This window comes from Microcaecilia unicolor, chromosome 2 (assembly GCF_901765095.1).
Source record: "Microcaecilia unicolor chromosome 2, aMicUni1.1, whole genome shotgun sequence".
In the NCBI taxonomy this organism is placed as follows: domain Eukaryota; kingdom Metazoa; phylum Chordata; class Amphibia; order Gymnophiona; family Siphonopidae; genus Microcaecilia; species Microcaecilia unicolor.
The window spans coordinates 510,111,827-510,127,797 of NC_044032.1; the positions used below are offsets into that span (position 1 = coordinate 510,111,827).

General features: G+C 43.5%; 1 protein-coding gene across 5 annotated transcripts in view; it reads left to right on the forward strand.

The window, feature by feature from the left end:
• The window catches only part of CC2D2A (coiled-coil and C2 domain containing 2A), a 237,142-nt gene that overhangs the window by 50,530 nt on the left and 170,641 nt on the right, over positions 1 to 15,971 (forward strand). For all 5 annotated transcript variants that reach the window (XR_003940710.1, XM_030191203.1, XM_030191206.1 and 2 more), the window contains exons 11-13: positions 981 to 1,190; positions 6,502 to 6,608; positions 11,527 to 11,667. Coding sequence is in view for 4 of the 5 variants with exons in the window: in XM_030191203.1 (XP_030047063.1) it covers positions 981 to 1,190; positions 6,502 to 6,608; positions 11,527 to 11,667 (458 nt within the window). In the remaining variant the exon portion in view is untranslated. The remainder of the gene's footprint in view (positions 1 to 980; positions 1,191 to 6,501; positions 6,609 to 11,526; positions 11,668 to 15,971) is intronic.

A 15,971-nucleotide genomic window follows, 5' to 3' on the forward strand; every position in this document is an offset into this window, starting at 1 on the left:
CCTTTCATCTGTGGGCAGTTCGTTGCGCAGCGATCCCGTACTTGCTGCTCAGGGGACAAAACGCTGGCCATTGGCGGCTGACCGCAGGTTGTCCCCTTCCTCTCAGTTAAGGTAACTGCAGTTGCAGAGAGGAAATTTACGTAAAAAAGACGAAACTTCAGAGGGCAGCTGGGCCGTTGGGCATATGAACTTCAGGTCGCCATCTTACCACTCTCCCAGTATACTGCTAAATTTATAATGAGTTGCTGATCGGCAACAGCCAACTCGATTGGTCAAAAGTTTATAGCCTCAGAATTGCCAATGAGAATTTGAAGATTTAGGGCTCTATTTACTAAGGTGCACAAGCATTTTTAGTGTGTGCTAAAACTTAGCTTGTGTTAACCGTGTAGACATCCATAGGAATATTATGGGTGCCTACACGGTTAGCGCGCATTAATGCTTAAAACGCCTCTAGCGTGGCTTAGTAAACAGGGCCCTTAGAATAGCTGGGAGAATTTGTATTATTGTTGTATAGTCCCTGCAAACTAATTTTTGTCCTATCAATTGGATTTACCTCAGGGTAAAAACACCTACAACGCCGAGGAGTCCCATGGTAATTTTGGCGCATATGCACACTTCCCACCCTAAAAAATAGTTTTTATTTTTTAGCATTGGGGGAGTATTTAGGGGCGGAGAATGGACGTGTTCAGTGCTAATCGGTTAGTGCATGGGCATTGCCATGCACTAACCCATTAGCATGTGAGCCCTTACCGCCAGAAAATAGGTGTCGTTAATGGCTCCTGTGCTAATTGCCACATGCTAATGAAAAAATTATTGTGTGTCCATTATTGCCGATATAAAAAAATTGGCTATTTTACCCCTGCTTTAAAAGGTGGTCTCAGCACGTGGGAAACCCACACACTAGTAATAGTGCAGACAATCTTATAGTGCAGCTTAGTAAAAGGGCCCCTCAGTGACTTATATTTTATTTTATTTTTCAGGCAATGAAAGCAACACACTCTAATCAGTATATTGTTGGATCCAGGGATCCTCAAGGACAATTCCAACTGGACATTGATATTTCTGGTCTAATTTTCACCCATCATCCTCTCTTCAGCCGTGAGCATGTTCTGGTTTCTAAGCTGGCTCAGTTGTATGATCAGTATCTAGTGAGGAGACAAAGAAACCATAGTAATCTTCTTACAGACAAGGTACGTGTCGCGAAATGCCTAGCCACCTGCCTAGGGTCACCCTGCGGCCACTCAGAGGGTCTATCCCTGGCACAGCTCAGGTCAGCCTGCACCTGCTGCTTGTGCTCTACACTAGCACCCTCCTCCCATCGACTGGGTCACAACTGCCTCTGAGCGAGTCCCCTGCTCTCAACTTATCGCTAGTGATTTCTAGGTTACTGGAGCCACACTCCCAGTGGTCCCACAGTTCCCAGAAAACACTCTCAGACCCAACACACAAACCACCAGGATTCTTTATCAGTCCAGAAAATTAGAGCAAACAAACAATTTTGTTTGTTCTCATAAAAATTGAACACTGAATAAAAAATGTGCAATTAACAAACAATAATAGGTACTGAAAAATGGGTCAATTAGAAAACTAACTGAAACATCTATATACTGTCTAAACAGTACCTGGGAAGATCAGGTCATTTAATTGTTCGTAGGGTTACTATATGTCTGGTTTTACCCAGACATGTTTTCTTTTGAGGGTTTGCCAGTCTGCCCATTTATCTGGATTTGCGGACGAATGGGCGGGCTGGCGGGCCTAAGGGTGTCCTCCCCTCCCCTACCTTACTATAGTGCCCTAGTGGTCTAGTGACCTCTTTAGGGCAGGAAAGATCCCCCTCTTTCCTGCCCAGCGCGGCTGCAAACTGTCTTGCTGCCTCCCATCCCGGCACCGATTCAAAGTGGCCGCTAAGAATTCAAGCAGCAGCCTCGTGAGACTTCCAACCAAGATATGCCCCCTTCAATTCTCTGCATCCTGAGACATTTGCATGTGCAAATAATGGCTTTCTGAAATTGCTACTTGAACTTGTAGCCTATCTACCAAACTGTAAATGCTGCTGTTCACATTTGTACAGTATGTGCTTCTAAAATGACCTTTAGGTAATTGTTGTTAATAGAAGAAAAAAAACCCACCCCATAGTGTGACCACTGTCAAAACCTCACTATCTAATACTTGAGCCTGCATCCAAATCTACTCCTAGACTTCAGGACACAATCTTTTAAACTCTAAATACATTGCCTTCCCAAGATAAAAGTGAGCATAAAGCATGGCAAACATTTATTTATTTATTTATTTATAGCATTTGTACCCCGCTCTTTCCCACTCGGTAGCAGGTTCAGTGCAGCTTACAATGTATGTGTACAAAGTATAACAGAGGTAACACAATGTTTGGGTACAAAGTATCCCAGAAGTAGCATAATGTATGGGTACAAAGTATCACGTAGATAACACAATTGTATAGAGAAGGATAAGAGGGAGAGATGTGAGGGGGAAGGAGAGAGTTATGGTTAATGTTAGTGGTGTGAATTTGGTTCGTGAATTAAGTTGGGTCGTTTGGGTAGGCTTGTTTGACGAGGTATGTTTTCAGCAGTTTTCGGAATGGTAGATGTTCGTTGGTTGTTCGGATGTATCTTGGTATGGCGTTCCAGAGTTGGCTGCCTATAACTGAGAAGTTGGATGCGTAGTAGATTTTGTATTTGAGACCTTTGCAGTTGGGAAGGTCAAGATTGAGATATGTACGAGAAGATTTGGACCCGTTCCTGGCTTGCAGGTCAATTAGATTGGTCATGTAACTTGGGGATTCTCCGTGGAGGATCTTGTGGATCAGTGTGTGGACTTTGAAGATTATACGCTCTTTGATACGGAGCCAGTGGAGTTTTTCACGGAATGGTGTTGCACTTTCAAATCGTGATTTACCAAATATGAGTCTGGCTGCCGTGTTTTGGGCGGTTTGGAGTTTTTTCAGGATTTGGGCTTTGCAACCAATGAAGATGCTGTTGCAGTAGTCAGCGTGGGGGAGTACTGTGGACTGTATGAAGTTGCGGAAAGTTGCTTGGGGGAGGAAAGGTTTTACTCTTTTCAGTATCCACATCATGTTGAACATCTTCTTTGTTATGGCTTTTGCATGCATTTCTAAAGTTAGGTGATTGTCTAACGTTACTCCCAGGATTTTTAGATTGGCAGATATAGGGATTGTAACGTCGGGTGTGGTCATGGTGGGTGGGAGTAGAGTGGAGTGTCTTGATGAGAGGATTAAGCATTGAGTTTTTTCTTTATTCAACTTCATTTTGAAGGCGTTGGCCCAGGAGGCTAAGACGTTCATGCCAGTGATTATATTTTCAGAGATTTCTGCAAGGTTGGATTGGAAAGGGATGAATATGGTGACGTCATCTGCATAGATAAAGGGGTTTAGGCCAGCTTTGGATAGGGCTTTGGCCAAAGGAATCATCATAAGATTGAAGAGTATCGGGGATAGAGGTGATCCTTGGGGGACTCCGCATTGTGAGGACCACGCAGATGATACAGATGAGGTGGATTTGATTTGGTAGGATCTAGTGGTGATAAAACTTTTTATCCATTTAATAATGTTTCCGTCGATCCCTAGTTTGCCCAGTAGTTTCTTAAGAATATTTTGGTCTACCGTGTCAAATGCACTGGATAGGTCGAACTGCAGAAGAAGTATGTTGTTGCCAAATGAAATTTCTTGTTTGAACTTGGAGATTAGGGTGAGTAGTACTGTTTCAGTGCTGTGTGCAGGTCAAAAGCCTGATTGTGACTCATGTAATATGGAGAAGTTTTGTATGAATTTGTTGAGTTGGGAGGTCACTCTGTTTTCCATTAGTTTGGTTAGAAGAGGGATGGAGGCCACAGGTCAATAGTTGGTGATGTCTTTCGCTGGTATTTTGGGGTTTTTTGGTATTGGTGTGAGTAGAATCTTGCCGTGTTCGGAGGGGAAGGAGCCTTGTTGCAGTAGGAAGTTTAAGTGGGTGTGAGGTCAGTAATGAATCGAGCTGGGGCATTTTTCATTAGATAATTGGGGCATGGGTCCAGGAGGCAGTGAGACTTGGAGAGTTTGGATAGTGCTGTGGAAATTTCCTTAGTGCTAAGGGGGGGAGAAGTTTGTCCAGGAGCGGTCTGCCGGGATCTCTTCAGGGTCGGGATCCAATTCGTCGAGGAAAGTGTCAATGTTTGTGTCGTCATGGGGAATTGTGTTGCATAGCTTAATGATTTTGTCGTTGAAATATTTGGCCAATTGGTCGGCGGATGGATAGTTTGAGAGTGATGTTGTTCACTATCCAAATCATAAAGACCTTCTCAGCACGAATCCAGTAAGTTGTTACTGGATTCGTGCTGAGAAGGTTCTTTATGATTTGGTATTGTTTTTTTATGTCTGTTCCGGTGGCTGTGAGTTGTTTTGTGTAGTATGATCTTTTGGCTCGTTTAATGTCATTCTTGTATTTCTTTTGTGTTTGTTTCCACGCATTCAGGGTGAGATCATCTTTTGATTTACTCCAAGTTTTTTCTAGTTTCCTGGTTTGTTTCTTTAGTTTTTTTAGGTCCTCGTTGAACCGTGGTGAGGATTTTTTCTTTATACGTAGAGTTTTGGAGTGTAGCGGGGCGATTTCATCCAGAATAAGTTTGCATCTGTGGTCCCATATTGTGAGAAATTGGTTTGATTTTGGATCTATTGACCAGTTGTTGTCATAGATTTGTTGCCAGAAGGTTTCCTTATCGATTCGTCCTCTGGTGTTGATTGTTATGGGGTCAGGTGGTTTGGGTTGGTCTTTTTCCGCCATTGTATGGATAGTGTTGCTTTGTGATGGTCTGACCAGGGGGAAGCTGCCCAGTAGATATCTGATAAGAGAAAGTTTTGGTCTGTAGAGTGTTTGTGTGAGATGATATCGAGTGAGTGTCCTTTAGTATGGGTTGGTACTGTTGGAGGAAGGTTGAAATCACATAGTTGGAGGAAGTCTTTACATTCCTGGGTGTGAGCAGAGTTGGAGTCTTCTAAATGGAGGTTTAGATCCCCTATTAGTAGTATGTTGGAGTTGTTAACACAAGCATTTGATATAAAGTCCATGAATGTGGTTTGATTATGGTTCCAGTTGTTGGGAGGTCTATAGAACAGTAGGCAGGTTATGTGTTCGTATAGTGTGGGGCTATATAGTTTTATAGAGGCAATTTCAAGTTGAGTTGAAATGGACTCTGAGATGGGTTCTGCGGAAAATCATGATGCACTCAAGATTTAATTGAAGCTTATGCTTAGTTTTTATTCAGTGTTTAATAGCCTATAAGCAAGAAATCAATTTACTTGGCTGGTCATCTCTGCTATCCTAAATAAATATACAACTGAATGTTATCAGCAAAAATTTGAAATTGAATTCCAGAAGCCTATATCACATCAGCCATTGAGCACACATAGATGTTAAAAAGAAGGGGTGAAAGTACTCTTGTGGCATTCTATACCGTAAAGGATAACGAGACACCTCTTCATCAGCAGTCTCACACTGTGAGCTATCTGAAAGAGTTTCACCAGCACAAGACGTCTCTTATCCCATAGATCCCAAGGCAATGTAAAAGAATGTTATGATCTATTCTTTTCTTTTCTTTGTTTTGTCACCTAATTCCCAATATATGGTTTCTAAGCGACTGATGTATTATTTCCTCATTGTCCTGTAATCATGCTTTTGTGTAAACAACAACAAAATCAGTCAATGTCCACCCTAGGTAGCAAAAGAAAGCAAAGAGTGGGAGAGCGACCAAGGATGCCAGAAACTGGAGGATGTTCGTTAATAAAGAATTTTATTAAAAGTTTTGAAGACTCGACACAGCGTTAGGGAGCTGGCTTTGGGTGGGGGCTTGGGGCTTCTGCAGGGAGGGGGGTGTTCCATTGGGGGGGATGGGGTTCTGCTAGCATGCAAATGCATGCTGGACAGAGCTCCCCATTCCTTCCCTATGTCCCGCAAACCCTAATGCCATCTCAGAGCAGGTATGGGATTTGCCATGGGCAACACGCCAATGTCTGGCGAGCTGCCCGCTGATCATTGGGGAGGAATAATAAAACTCCTGCTTAGCATGCATTTACATGTTACTTGTGGTCAGAGCCTGCAAGCCTGTTGTTTCATTCGCTCGGGGGCTGTGCTCATGAGGTGGTAGCAAACGTGGGTGCTAGTATGGCGCTAGTAGCCTCTAGCATCCATGTTTGCTTCTGATCATCGGCCCCTCAGTGTTGGCTGGTTAAAAGTAACTAAGTTTGAAGAGGGCAAATTACTTTAGGATGGCTAACTAGATAGCTTTATTCCATTAACTTTATGCAGATTTATTCAAAACCAGCAACTTAACCTGTTATGTGTAACATAAATCCAAAAAGACAATTTTTGTGGTTAACTTTATCTAGATAACATCCATTGGTCTTTAATATGTGAACATTTCTGCAGCATACTTATATTGACTAACTTCTTCCACTAAAGTTGTTTATTAATTGTTTTTGTTTAAATTTTATAGCTTCATGCTCTTAGGAATGCAGTACAAACTATTTTGAAAAACAGCGAAACTAACATGTCCAGCTCAGTAGCACAACAGAGCATTGCTGAGTATAAATTTGAAATCAGGTAAACAAAGCTTTATTATCATTGCTTAGTTGCTATTCTTAGTGACAGAACCCAAATCGGGAGATAGACGTTTATCTCCCAAAAACGAATAAAGCGGTATAATCAAAAGCCGAATTTGGACGTTTTCAACTGCACTCCGTCGCGGATGCGGACAACGTTGATGGGGGCGTGTCGAAGGCGTGGTGAAGGCGGAACTGGGGCGTGGTTATCTGCCGATCAGAGATGGGCGCCTTTCGCCGATAATGGAAAAAAAATATGCGTTTTTAGCGAGAATTTAGGGCACTTTTCCTGGACCCTGTTTTTCCACGAATAAGGCCCCAAAAAGTGCCCTAAATGACCAGATGACCACTGGAGGGAATCGGGGATGACCTCCCCTGACTCCCCCAGTGGTCACGAACCCCCTCCCACCACAAAATATGCCGTTTCACAACTTTTTATTTTCACCCTCAAATGTCATACCCACCTCCCTGGCAGCAGTATGCAGGTCACTGGAGCAGTGGACTTCAGGCAGGTGGACCCAGGCTCATCCCCCCCCCCCCACCTGTTACACTTGTGCTGGTAAATGGGAGCCCTCCAAACCGCCCCCCAAACCCACTGTATCCACGTGTAGGTGCCCCCCTTCACCCCTTAGGGCTATAGTAATGGTGTAGACTTGTGGGCAGTGGGTTTTGAGGGGGATTTTGGGGGCTCAACACCCAAGGGAAGGGTGCTATGCACCTGGGAGCTGTTTTACCTTTTTTTTTTTTTTTTTTTTTTTAAAGTGCCCCCTAGGGTGCCCGGTTGGTGTCCTGGCATGTGAGGTGGACCGGTGCAGTACGAATCCTGGCCCCTCCCACGAATAAATGTCTTGGAATTATTCGTTTTTGAGCTGGGCGTTTTCGGTTTCCATTATCGCTGAAAAACAAAAACGCTCAGCTCAAAAAAAGAAACGTCCATGTTTTTTCGAAAATACGATTCGGTCCGCCCCTTCACGGACCCGTTCTCGGAGATAAACGCCCATGGAGATAGGCGTTTCTGTTCGATTATGCCCCTCCATGTCTTTTACAATTGCATAATATTTGTCAGTGCATACCTTGGTTTCCATTTCATTTCATTTCTTCCTTTCCTCCTAGCCTATTCTTCCTCTCTTTTATCTAGGACCATTATGGGGAGAGCAAGGAACATATCCCTTTTCCGGTGACATGATGTAGAGAGCAGTTGAGGCACATTTCCTTCTGCTGAGGCAGCTTCCGGGAGGTCCCCTTCTAATGATGGGACCACACAGAAGCAGCCACACAGGAGCTGAGGGGCCTGTGCAGAAAGCTTTGCAGTAGAGCCTGCAGTCAACCACAAAATCACAGCTAAAAAACCACCACAGCATGCTGTAATGGATGGGCATGCAAATTACTGCCGCCTTAAGATTGTGGCAGTAATCCGCAGATCATTGATGTCATCTTGACATTGAAGAAAAAAAGCAAACTGCCGGTGCCACAACCTAGCTTTCTGTAAGTTCCCTAGCAGCCTCACTCCCTCCCTCTTCTCAACCCAACCGGACATTACCCCGCTCCCGGTCCCCCAACAGCAAATTAATTAATTACCTGGTGGTCCAGTGGCCTTCCTCCCCTTCAACCAGATCCCTTGTCCCCAATTTTTAGAAGATGTCTAGTGGTACCCCCTCAACCCATCCCCAAGATTCCCCCCACGAGCACCCTAGACCTGTACCTCAAGAGGCAGGGGGTATGCTCACACACTCCTGCCTCCAGTGCTGCCATCTTCAAACTGATGGCGCCCTACCCCACATGGTGCATTCAGTGATGCGCTGGGCAGGGACAATTTGCCATATAAGGTTGAAGTTTCCTTATATAGTAGACTGGCTCCACCTATTGCATCCCAGGATGCACCTCGCAGGGCAGGGTACTTTGAATTTGAAGATGGTGGCGCTGGAGGCAGGACTGAGTGGGCATTGCTCATGCCTCTTTTGAGGTGCAGGTCTGGGAGGCTGGGAAAGGATTGAGGAGGGTGGTGCGTAGTTTACTTTTCTAGCAATCCATAGCCCTCACCAGTGAAAACCTAAAAAGTGTTTTGCAATTCCTAAAACCCTGGCTGCCTAGCCAGAGCATTTTATCCAAGGTATGTTTATATGCCGTTGCTCTCCCTCTTCAGAGTATGTCTTTTCTGCTGCCTTGGTGCACATTCTGTTTGAATAGTGATTGATTTATTATTTTTCATTTGACTTTTACAAGCAGCCTCATAGTGCAGTGACCAGTTTTTATTTGTAGAGTATATGAGGATATTGTTTTGCTTTTCTTTAAAGTTAAATACTTATCAGAATAGCAGCATTCGTGTTATTGGTCAGAAGCCTGTTTTGTGAACTAGCTGTCATGTCATCAAACTGATATTCCATAGTTAATGAATTTATACCATATCAATCTATGACAGCTTTATAGGCCAATTTGTTCAAAGAAGCTTCTCCTGCTGCTTGAATTGTTTTGACTATTGACCCCTAAAAATGAAAGATCAAAGTGGATTACTAAAAAATGTAAAAAAAAAAAGTATTAACATGTATAAACATAACATGACATAACACCAACTATAAGTAAAATGGTGGATTTTAGAAAGGACATACAAATTGGAATTGAGACATTCAGACTGGGACATGCCAAGTTCTGCTTGTATTTAGATCTGCCTGTTCTAAAATGCATTCAGGAATGGATGTGTGTGTACCTGTTATATATGGTGGGAGCATCCATTTTACAAGCAATATCTAAAACATCAGTAGGGTCAACATGGCAAAATAAATGTATTTCAGAACATATTCGGGTAGGTGTCAGAACATACACGTGTATATCTTGCTGTACATGGCCTTGAATGAACTCCTTCAAAACTGTGGTAAATAAATCTTAATAAATAATAAAAATATCAACCGTTTCAGAAACACACACATCTGTTTTTCGATGCTATCACAGAACCCAGTATTCTTTGCCAGTATTACTTTTAAAAGGGGAAGAGGGACAAACTACCTTGGGGGGGATTAAGGCCTTGACTGCCCCAATCCCTCCAGTGGAGTGCTACACAAAGTGAGAATCTTTGTCTCACCAGAATGTGCCTGGGGCAGGTGTAGATCCCGAAATTGATGTTGGTGAACATAGACGTGCATTTCCCTTCTGAAATGGGGAATGCACGTGTATCTTTTTGGCTCGACCCCCAAAAAATGCCCATACCATACTCCCTCGCCAAATACACCTGTGAGTTTTGGACAGGTTTGTACTGCCTTTCTAAAACTGGGATTTAGAGGCGTATGTAAAATACACTTCTAAATGCCAATTATGCACATCTAAAACATGAATAGGGCTTCTAAAATGAACACCAAAACCTATTGCATTATAGATGTAACATCTACTATAATAAAACTCACCCTCAACGTTCTGAGGACACTGAAGTCAGTGAAGCCAAGCTCTGACTTCCTTCAAAAAGGTTCGAAGGTTCGTGGTGGTGAAGCCACCAAAATCGCTCCGGGCCCCGCCCTTGAGGGCGGAGCAATGGCAGAACAACGAAGGGGTTGGCAGGGAGGGAGGCGGGGGGGGGGGGGGGGAAATCGCTCCGGGTCCCGCCCTCGCGTCAAATGTCATGACGTTGGGGGCGGAGCAATGCCAGAACAACGAAGGGGTTGCCCAGGAATGGAGGGGGGTGTTGGCGACGAAAACCTTGCTAGCACCCGTTTCATTTGCTCTGAAACGGGCTTCTTTTACTAGTATGAAAATAAAATGTAAAAACTCAAGTTTCAGAATACTCCAGCAGATTGAAAAAAACAGATCAAAAGCACCTGTTATTGGATAGCTCGGAGCCAATTCTGAATTCTAATGTGTGTGGAAAAAAAGTGACCTAATATTTAAGAGCACTTATCCAGTGGCAGGAGTAGGTATTCAGATAAGTGCCCTGTCTGTATCATTCACCAAAAGTTAGGAGCTAATTTGGAATGTACTTAGGAGCTATCCTGTAACTTTCATCTCTTTTAAAATTTAGAGTGAGCACAGTCCAATTTACCACCCCTCTCGGAATTTTGATTCAGAGGGGTGGAACCCAACAGGCATTGAGCATGTGTAGATGTTCCAGACTCTGTGCCAGCCATGATGAACCTTCCATAGATGTCCTTATAGGTGCCCCGGTGCCATCACCCACGTTGTGCCACTAGGCAGATGCACCCGTCCTGCCTAATGACCAGTCGCATGTTTGTACAGCTCTCCTACAACTTTATCTTGCTTTTGTGTGCCAATTATGCTGAATTAAAATCTGATTTGCAGTTCCTGAGGGCTTGGTTAGAAGATTGTTTTTACACTTTGACAAGATCACTGTCCTTGCACTAACTGCTCCATGAAAAAAAAAAAAATCTACCAGTAAGTTTAGGATGGGGAGAGGAACACATTCTTGTTACTAATGAGTACATTGTTCCACAAGGAAATGCATTGCACTTTAATACCAAGCCTTAACAGCCTGAAACATGGAAGTAATTCTACTTAGTAAATATCTACCCTGAGCCAAAAGAAATAGAGAACTTTGCTAGTATTTAGCATCCTCTAGGGCTTGATGTGATTTTATTACCTCAGACAAAGTGTTTTTCTGGAGAATTAGATTTTACGTACAGTTGTAACCACTTTGTTTTACTAGAACGTTTCTGACGGGGATACCTCAAGGGATTTCATAGTAATTTAAATCAGATTGTTCAGAATTAAAGGGGGGGGGGGGTTATGCAATGCTAAAAGGAACAGCATCCTGTTTTCTAGTTTGCTTTCTGACTTATTATTTTGTTATCTAGATTTGAGCACTTTAGCCAGTAAGCTAAAAATTTTACTAATTGCCTTGTGGTATCATCAGTTTTACACTTTTCACTTATAAATCAGTCGCGTCAACACTATTACTTTTGTCTGTATATTTTTTCCAGGCAGACTAGAAGAATGCGTGATGCTGAGCAGCAGAAAGATCGGACGTTGCTTAAGACCATCATAAAAGTCTGGAGAGAAATCAAGTCTCTACGTGACTTTCAGAAATTTGCCAACACACCCGTGAAACTCTGCTTGAGAAAGTATATTTTGATAGTATTTTTGTTGAATCTTAGGCCTGTAGTCTCTCTCTCTTTTTTTTTTTTTTAATTTTCTGTCCTGTTTGCAATTAAACTTTGTTATGCTAAATGTGAAAAAGGGAAAAACAAGCAGCAACATTCATTGCCTGAAAGCAAAAATGTTGTATGTGTGCTTGATGTGAAACAGAGAAAATGGGAAGTGACATTTAGGGGCTAATTTTCAAAAGAGAAAAAGTCTCAAAAACGGCATAAAATAGCATTTGGATGTTTTCTCAAAAAAAAAAAAGTCCAGATTGTGATTTTCATAACTTGAATTTGAGACATTTTTCTCTGCAGTGCAGCCAAATCACAAGGGAGCATGTTGGGGGTATGATTTGGGTGTTCCCAAAACTTAAGACATTTTTCTGCCATAATAGAACAAAGCCAGGACTAAAAGACGTTTTGGTCTAGACCTGTTTCAGTCATGCCTAAGTCACACAAAGGTGCCCTAAATATGAGATGACCTCTGGCGGGATTAAGGCATAAACCCCTCACCCCCTTAAAATGTGAAAGAAACAGTACATAGCAGCCTTTATGACGGCTTCAGATTTTATGCCCAGTCCTATTAAAGCATCAAGCGGGTACATGGAGTAGTGTAGTAGTCGGTGCAGTGGACTGTAGAGAAGGGAACCCAGGCCCGTGTCCCAATCTAACCTAGTACACTTGTGGAAAGTGTGAGCCCTCCAAAACCCACCAAAAACCTGCTGTACCTACATATAGGTGACACCAGGCATAAAACTTGTGTGTAAGGTGGTATATCAAATTATTAAATCAGTGCTATTGTGTACAGTTGGGTACCGTAGGGATTTGCTGGGTTAATCATACAATATAAGGGCGTAACAGTGACATGGTACCTGGGACCTTTTACGTTAAGTCCATTGCAGTGCCCCTTAGGGTGCTCTGCTGGGATGTCTATGTGGGCAGTCGGGCAGTCTGCTAAGAACTTTGCCCCCCCCCCCCCCCCCCACCCCCAATACATTCCAATGACTTGTTTTTGTGTGTTTTTCCTTTGGATGCTTTTTTTTCCCCAAAAAAATGGTCCTAAAAGATAGGCACACTGAGCACAAAAATGTCTTGTAAATGGCCATTTTTGAAACAAAGTATCCTGTTCCTAGCAGTGGCCAATCCAGGTCATAAGTGCCTGGCAGAAACCCAAATAGTAGCAACATTCCATGCTACCAATCCCAGGGCAAGCAGTGGCTTCCCCATGTCTGTTTCAATAGCAGACTACGGACTTTTCCTCCATGAATTTATCCAAACCTTTTTAAAACCCAAATATGCTAACCGCTGTTACCACATCCTCCAGCAGCGAGTTCCAGAGCTTAACTATTCTTTTAGTGAAAAAAATATTTCCTCCTATTTGTTTTAAAAGTATTTCCATATAACTTCATTGATTGTCTCCTGGTCTTTATACTTTTTGAAAGAGTGAAATATCGATTCACTTTTACCCGTTCAGTCTTATTGTCTGTCAAGGTGGTGTGTCGGAAGCATAGCGAAGGCGGGACTGGGGCGTGCTTAAGAGATGGGCGTCCTTGGCTGATAATGGAAAAAAGAAGGGCGTCCCTGACAAGCACTTGGCCAACTTTACTTGGTCCATTTTTTTCTTGCGACCAAGGCTCAAAAAGGTGCCCGAACTGACCAGATGACCACCAGAGGGAATCGGGGATGACCTCCCCTTACTCCCTCAGTGGTCACTATCCCCCTTCCACCTTAAAAAAAAACTTAAAAAATATTTTTTGCCAGCCTCTGTGCCAGCCTCAAATGTCATACCCAGCTCCCTGACAGCAATATGCAGGTCCCTGGAGCAGTTTTAGAGGGTGCAGTGCACTTCAGGAAGGCGGACCCAGGGCCATCCCCACTGCCCTACCTGTTACACTTGTGGTGGTAAATGTGAATTCGTCAAAACCCACCAGAAACCCACTGTACCCACATGTAGGTGCCCCCCTTCACCCCTTAGGGCTATGGTAGTAGTGTACAGTTGTGGGGAGTGGGTTTGGGGGGGGGTTAGGGGGGGCTCAGCACACAAGGTAAGGGAGCTATGTACCTGGGAGCAATTTCTGAAGTCCACTGCAGTGCCCCCTAGGGTGCCCGGTTGGTGTCCTGGCATATCAGGGGGACCAGTGCACTACGATTGCTGGCTCCTCCCATGACCAAATGACTTGGATTTGGTCGTTTTTGAGATGGGCGTCCTCGGTTTCCATTGTCAGCGAAAACCGGGAACGACCATCTTTAAGCTCAACCTAAATGTTGATTTGGGCATCTCCAACCGTATTATTACTACTACTACTATTTCGCATTTATATAGCGCTACAAAGTGTACGCAGCGCTGCACAAACATAGAAGAAAGACAGTCCCTGCTCAAAGAGCTTACAGTCTAATAGACAAAAAATAATAAAGCAAGCAAATCAATTAATGTGTAGAGGAAAGAGGAGAGGAGGGTAGGTAGAAGCGAGAGGTTCCAAGTGGTTCCAAGTCAAAAGCAATGTTAAAGAGCTGGGCTTTCAATCTAGATTTAAAGATGGCCAAGGATGGGGCAAGACATAGGGGCTCAGGAAGTTTATTCCAGGCGTAGGGTGCAGTGAGACAGAAGGAGCGAAGTCTGGAATTGGCAGTAGTGGAGAAGGGAACAGATAAGAAGGATTTATCCATGGATCGGAGCGCACGGGAAGGGAAGTAGGGAAGGACGAGTGTGGAGAGATACTGGGGAGCAGCAGAGTGAATACATTTATAGGTTAGTAGAAGAAGTTTAAACAGGATGTGAAAACGGATATTATCAAAACGAAAGATGGACGCCCATCTTGTTTCGATAATATGGGTTTCCCCGCCCCTTCGCGGGGCTGTCCTGTGAGGACATCCCCAGGAAAACTTAGGCACCCCATTCAATTATGCCCATTTTTGTATACCACTGAGGATTTTATAGACCTCAATCATATCCCCCCTCAGCTGTCTGTTTTCTAAGCTGAAGAGCCCTAACCTCTTTAGCCTTTCCTCATATGAGAGGAGTTCTGTCTCCTTTATCATTTTGGTCACTCTTCTTTGAACCTTTTCTAATTCTGCTATATCTTTTTTGAGATACAGTGATCAGAATTGAATGCATTACTCAAGGTGAGATCACACCATGGAGCAATACACAGCATTATTTATTTATTTTATATTATTACACTTGATATACCGCCAATCGCCATATGGCAGCTAGGCGGTTAACAAAAACTCACAAAGAGGAGGAGGCAATTAAAATAAGATTAGAGGAAAGGGGAAAAAGGGTAGTCAGGCAACTAGCAGGAAAATTTAACAGGGAAATGTGAGACAAGCAGCAATACACAAGGAAGTGGGAACGAAGGAAGGGTAGACAAACCTCAGGATCAATTGCTATGGTGTGTGTAAAAGCACTACAGAATTAACATAAAATCAATGCACAAAATTCAATATGTGTAAAACAGTACACAATAAAGTAATATCAGTGCTTAAAAATCAACAGTACACAATGAATGTAAAATCTGTACTCTAGACTCAGCACTGCCAAGTGAATGAGCACTGACGCCTCATCTCATGCATTTGGAGAACTTGTATTTTGCTTTTTGATACCTTCAGTGTTTACATAGTGCATCAGTTTATGCATGCACGTTCTTTTTTTTCACCTAGCAGTACATTTTGACTCCATTTATTCATTGTCGGACACCGGAGTAGAGACTTGCACGGGAATGGGGCTCGGGGACGGAAGCCGTTCCTGCAGGGTTCCTGTGGGGACAGAAGCCATTCCTGCGGGGTTCTCATGGGGATGGAAACAATTCCTGGGGGGGGGTGGAAGCCGTTCCTGCGGGGTTCTCATGGGGATGGAAACAATTCCTGGGGGGATTCCTGTGGAAGTGTAAGCTGCACTTGTGCCAGCCTCTCACTTACTGACTAACAAGTTCTTTGAGTGCTGACTCCTCCTTCTCCTTGCTTTAACAGCACAGATGCGGAAAGGCTCCTTTAAGGAGGTGGTAGAGACACAAATGGTGACAGAATTAAAAAAGGCATGGGATGAACACAGAGGATCTCTAATTAGAAAATGGAAGTTATAAAAAACCTAAACTTAAATGGCTGCATGTGTGTGGATGTGTCGAGTGACACTTAGGTAGTGACTCTGGCAATGATGAACTAGGGCCGATACTGGGCAGACTTGTATGCTGTGCATCTCATGGCAATCTGGTTTAGGATGGGCTGGAAAGGGCTTAGACAGCAACTTTAGTGGCTGGAACATGAGGACAGTGCTGGACAGACTTTTA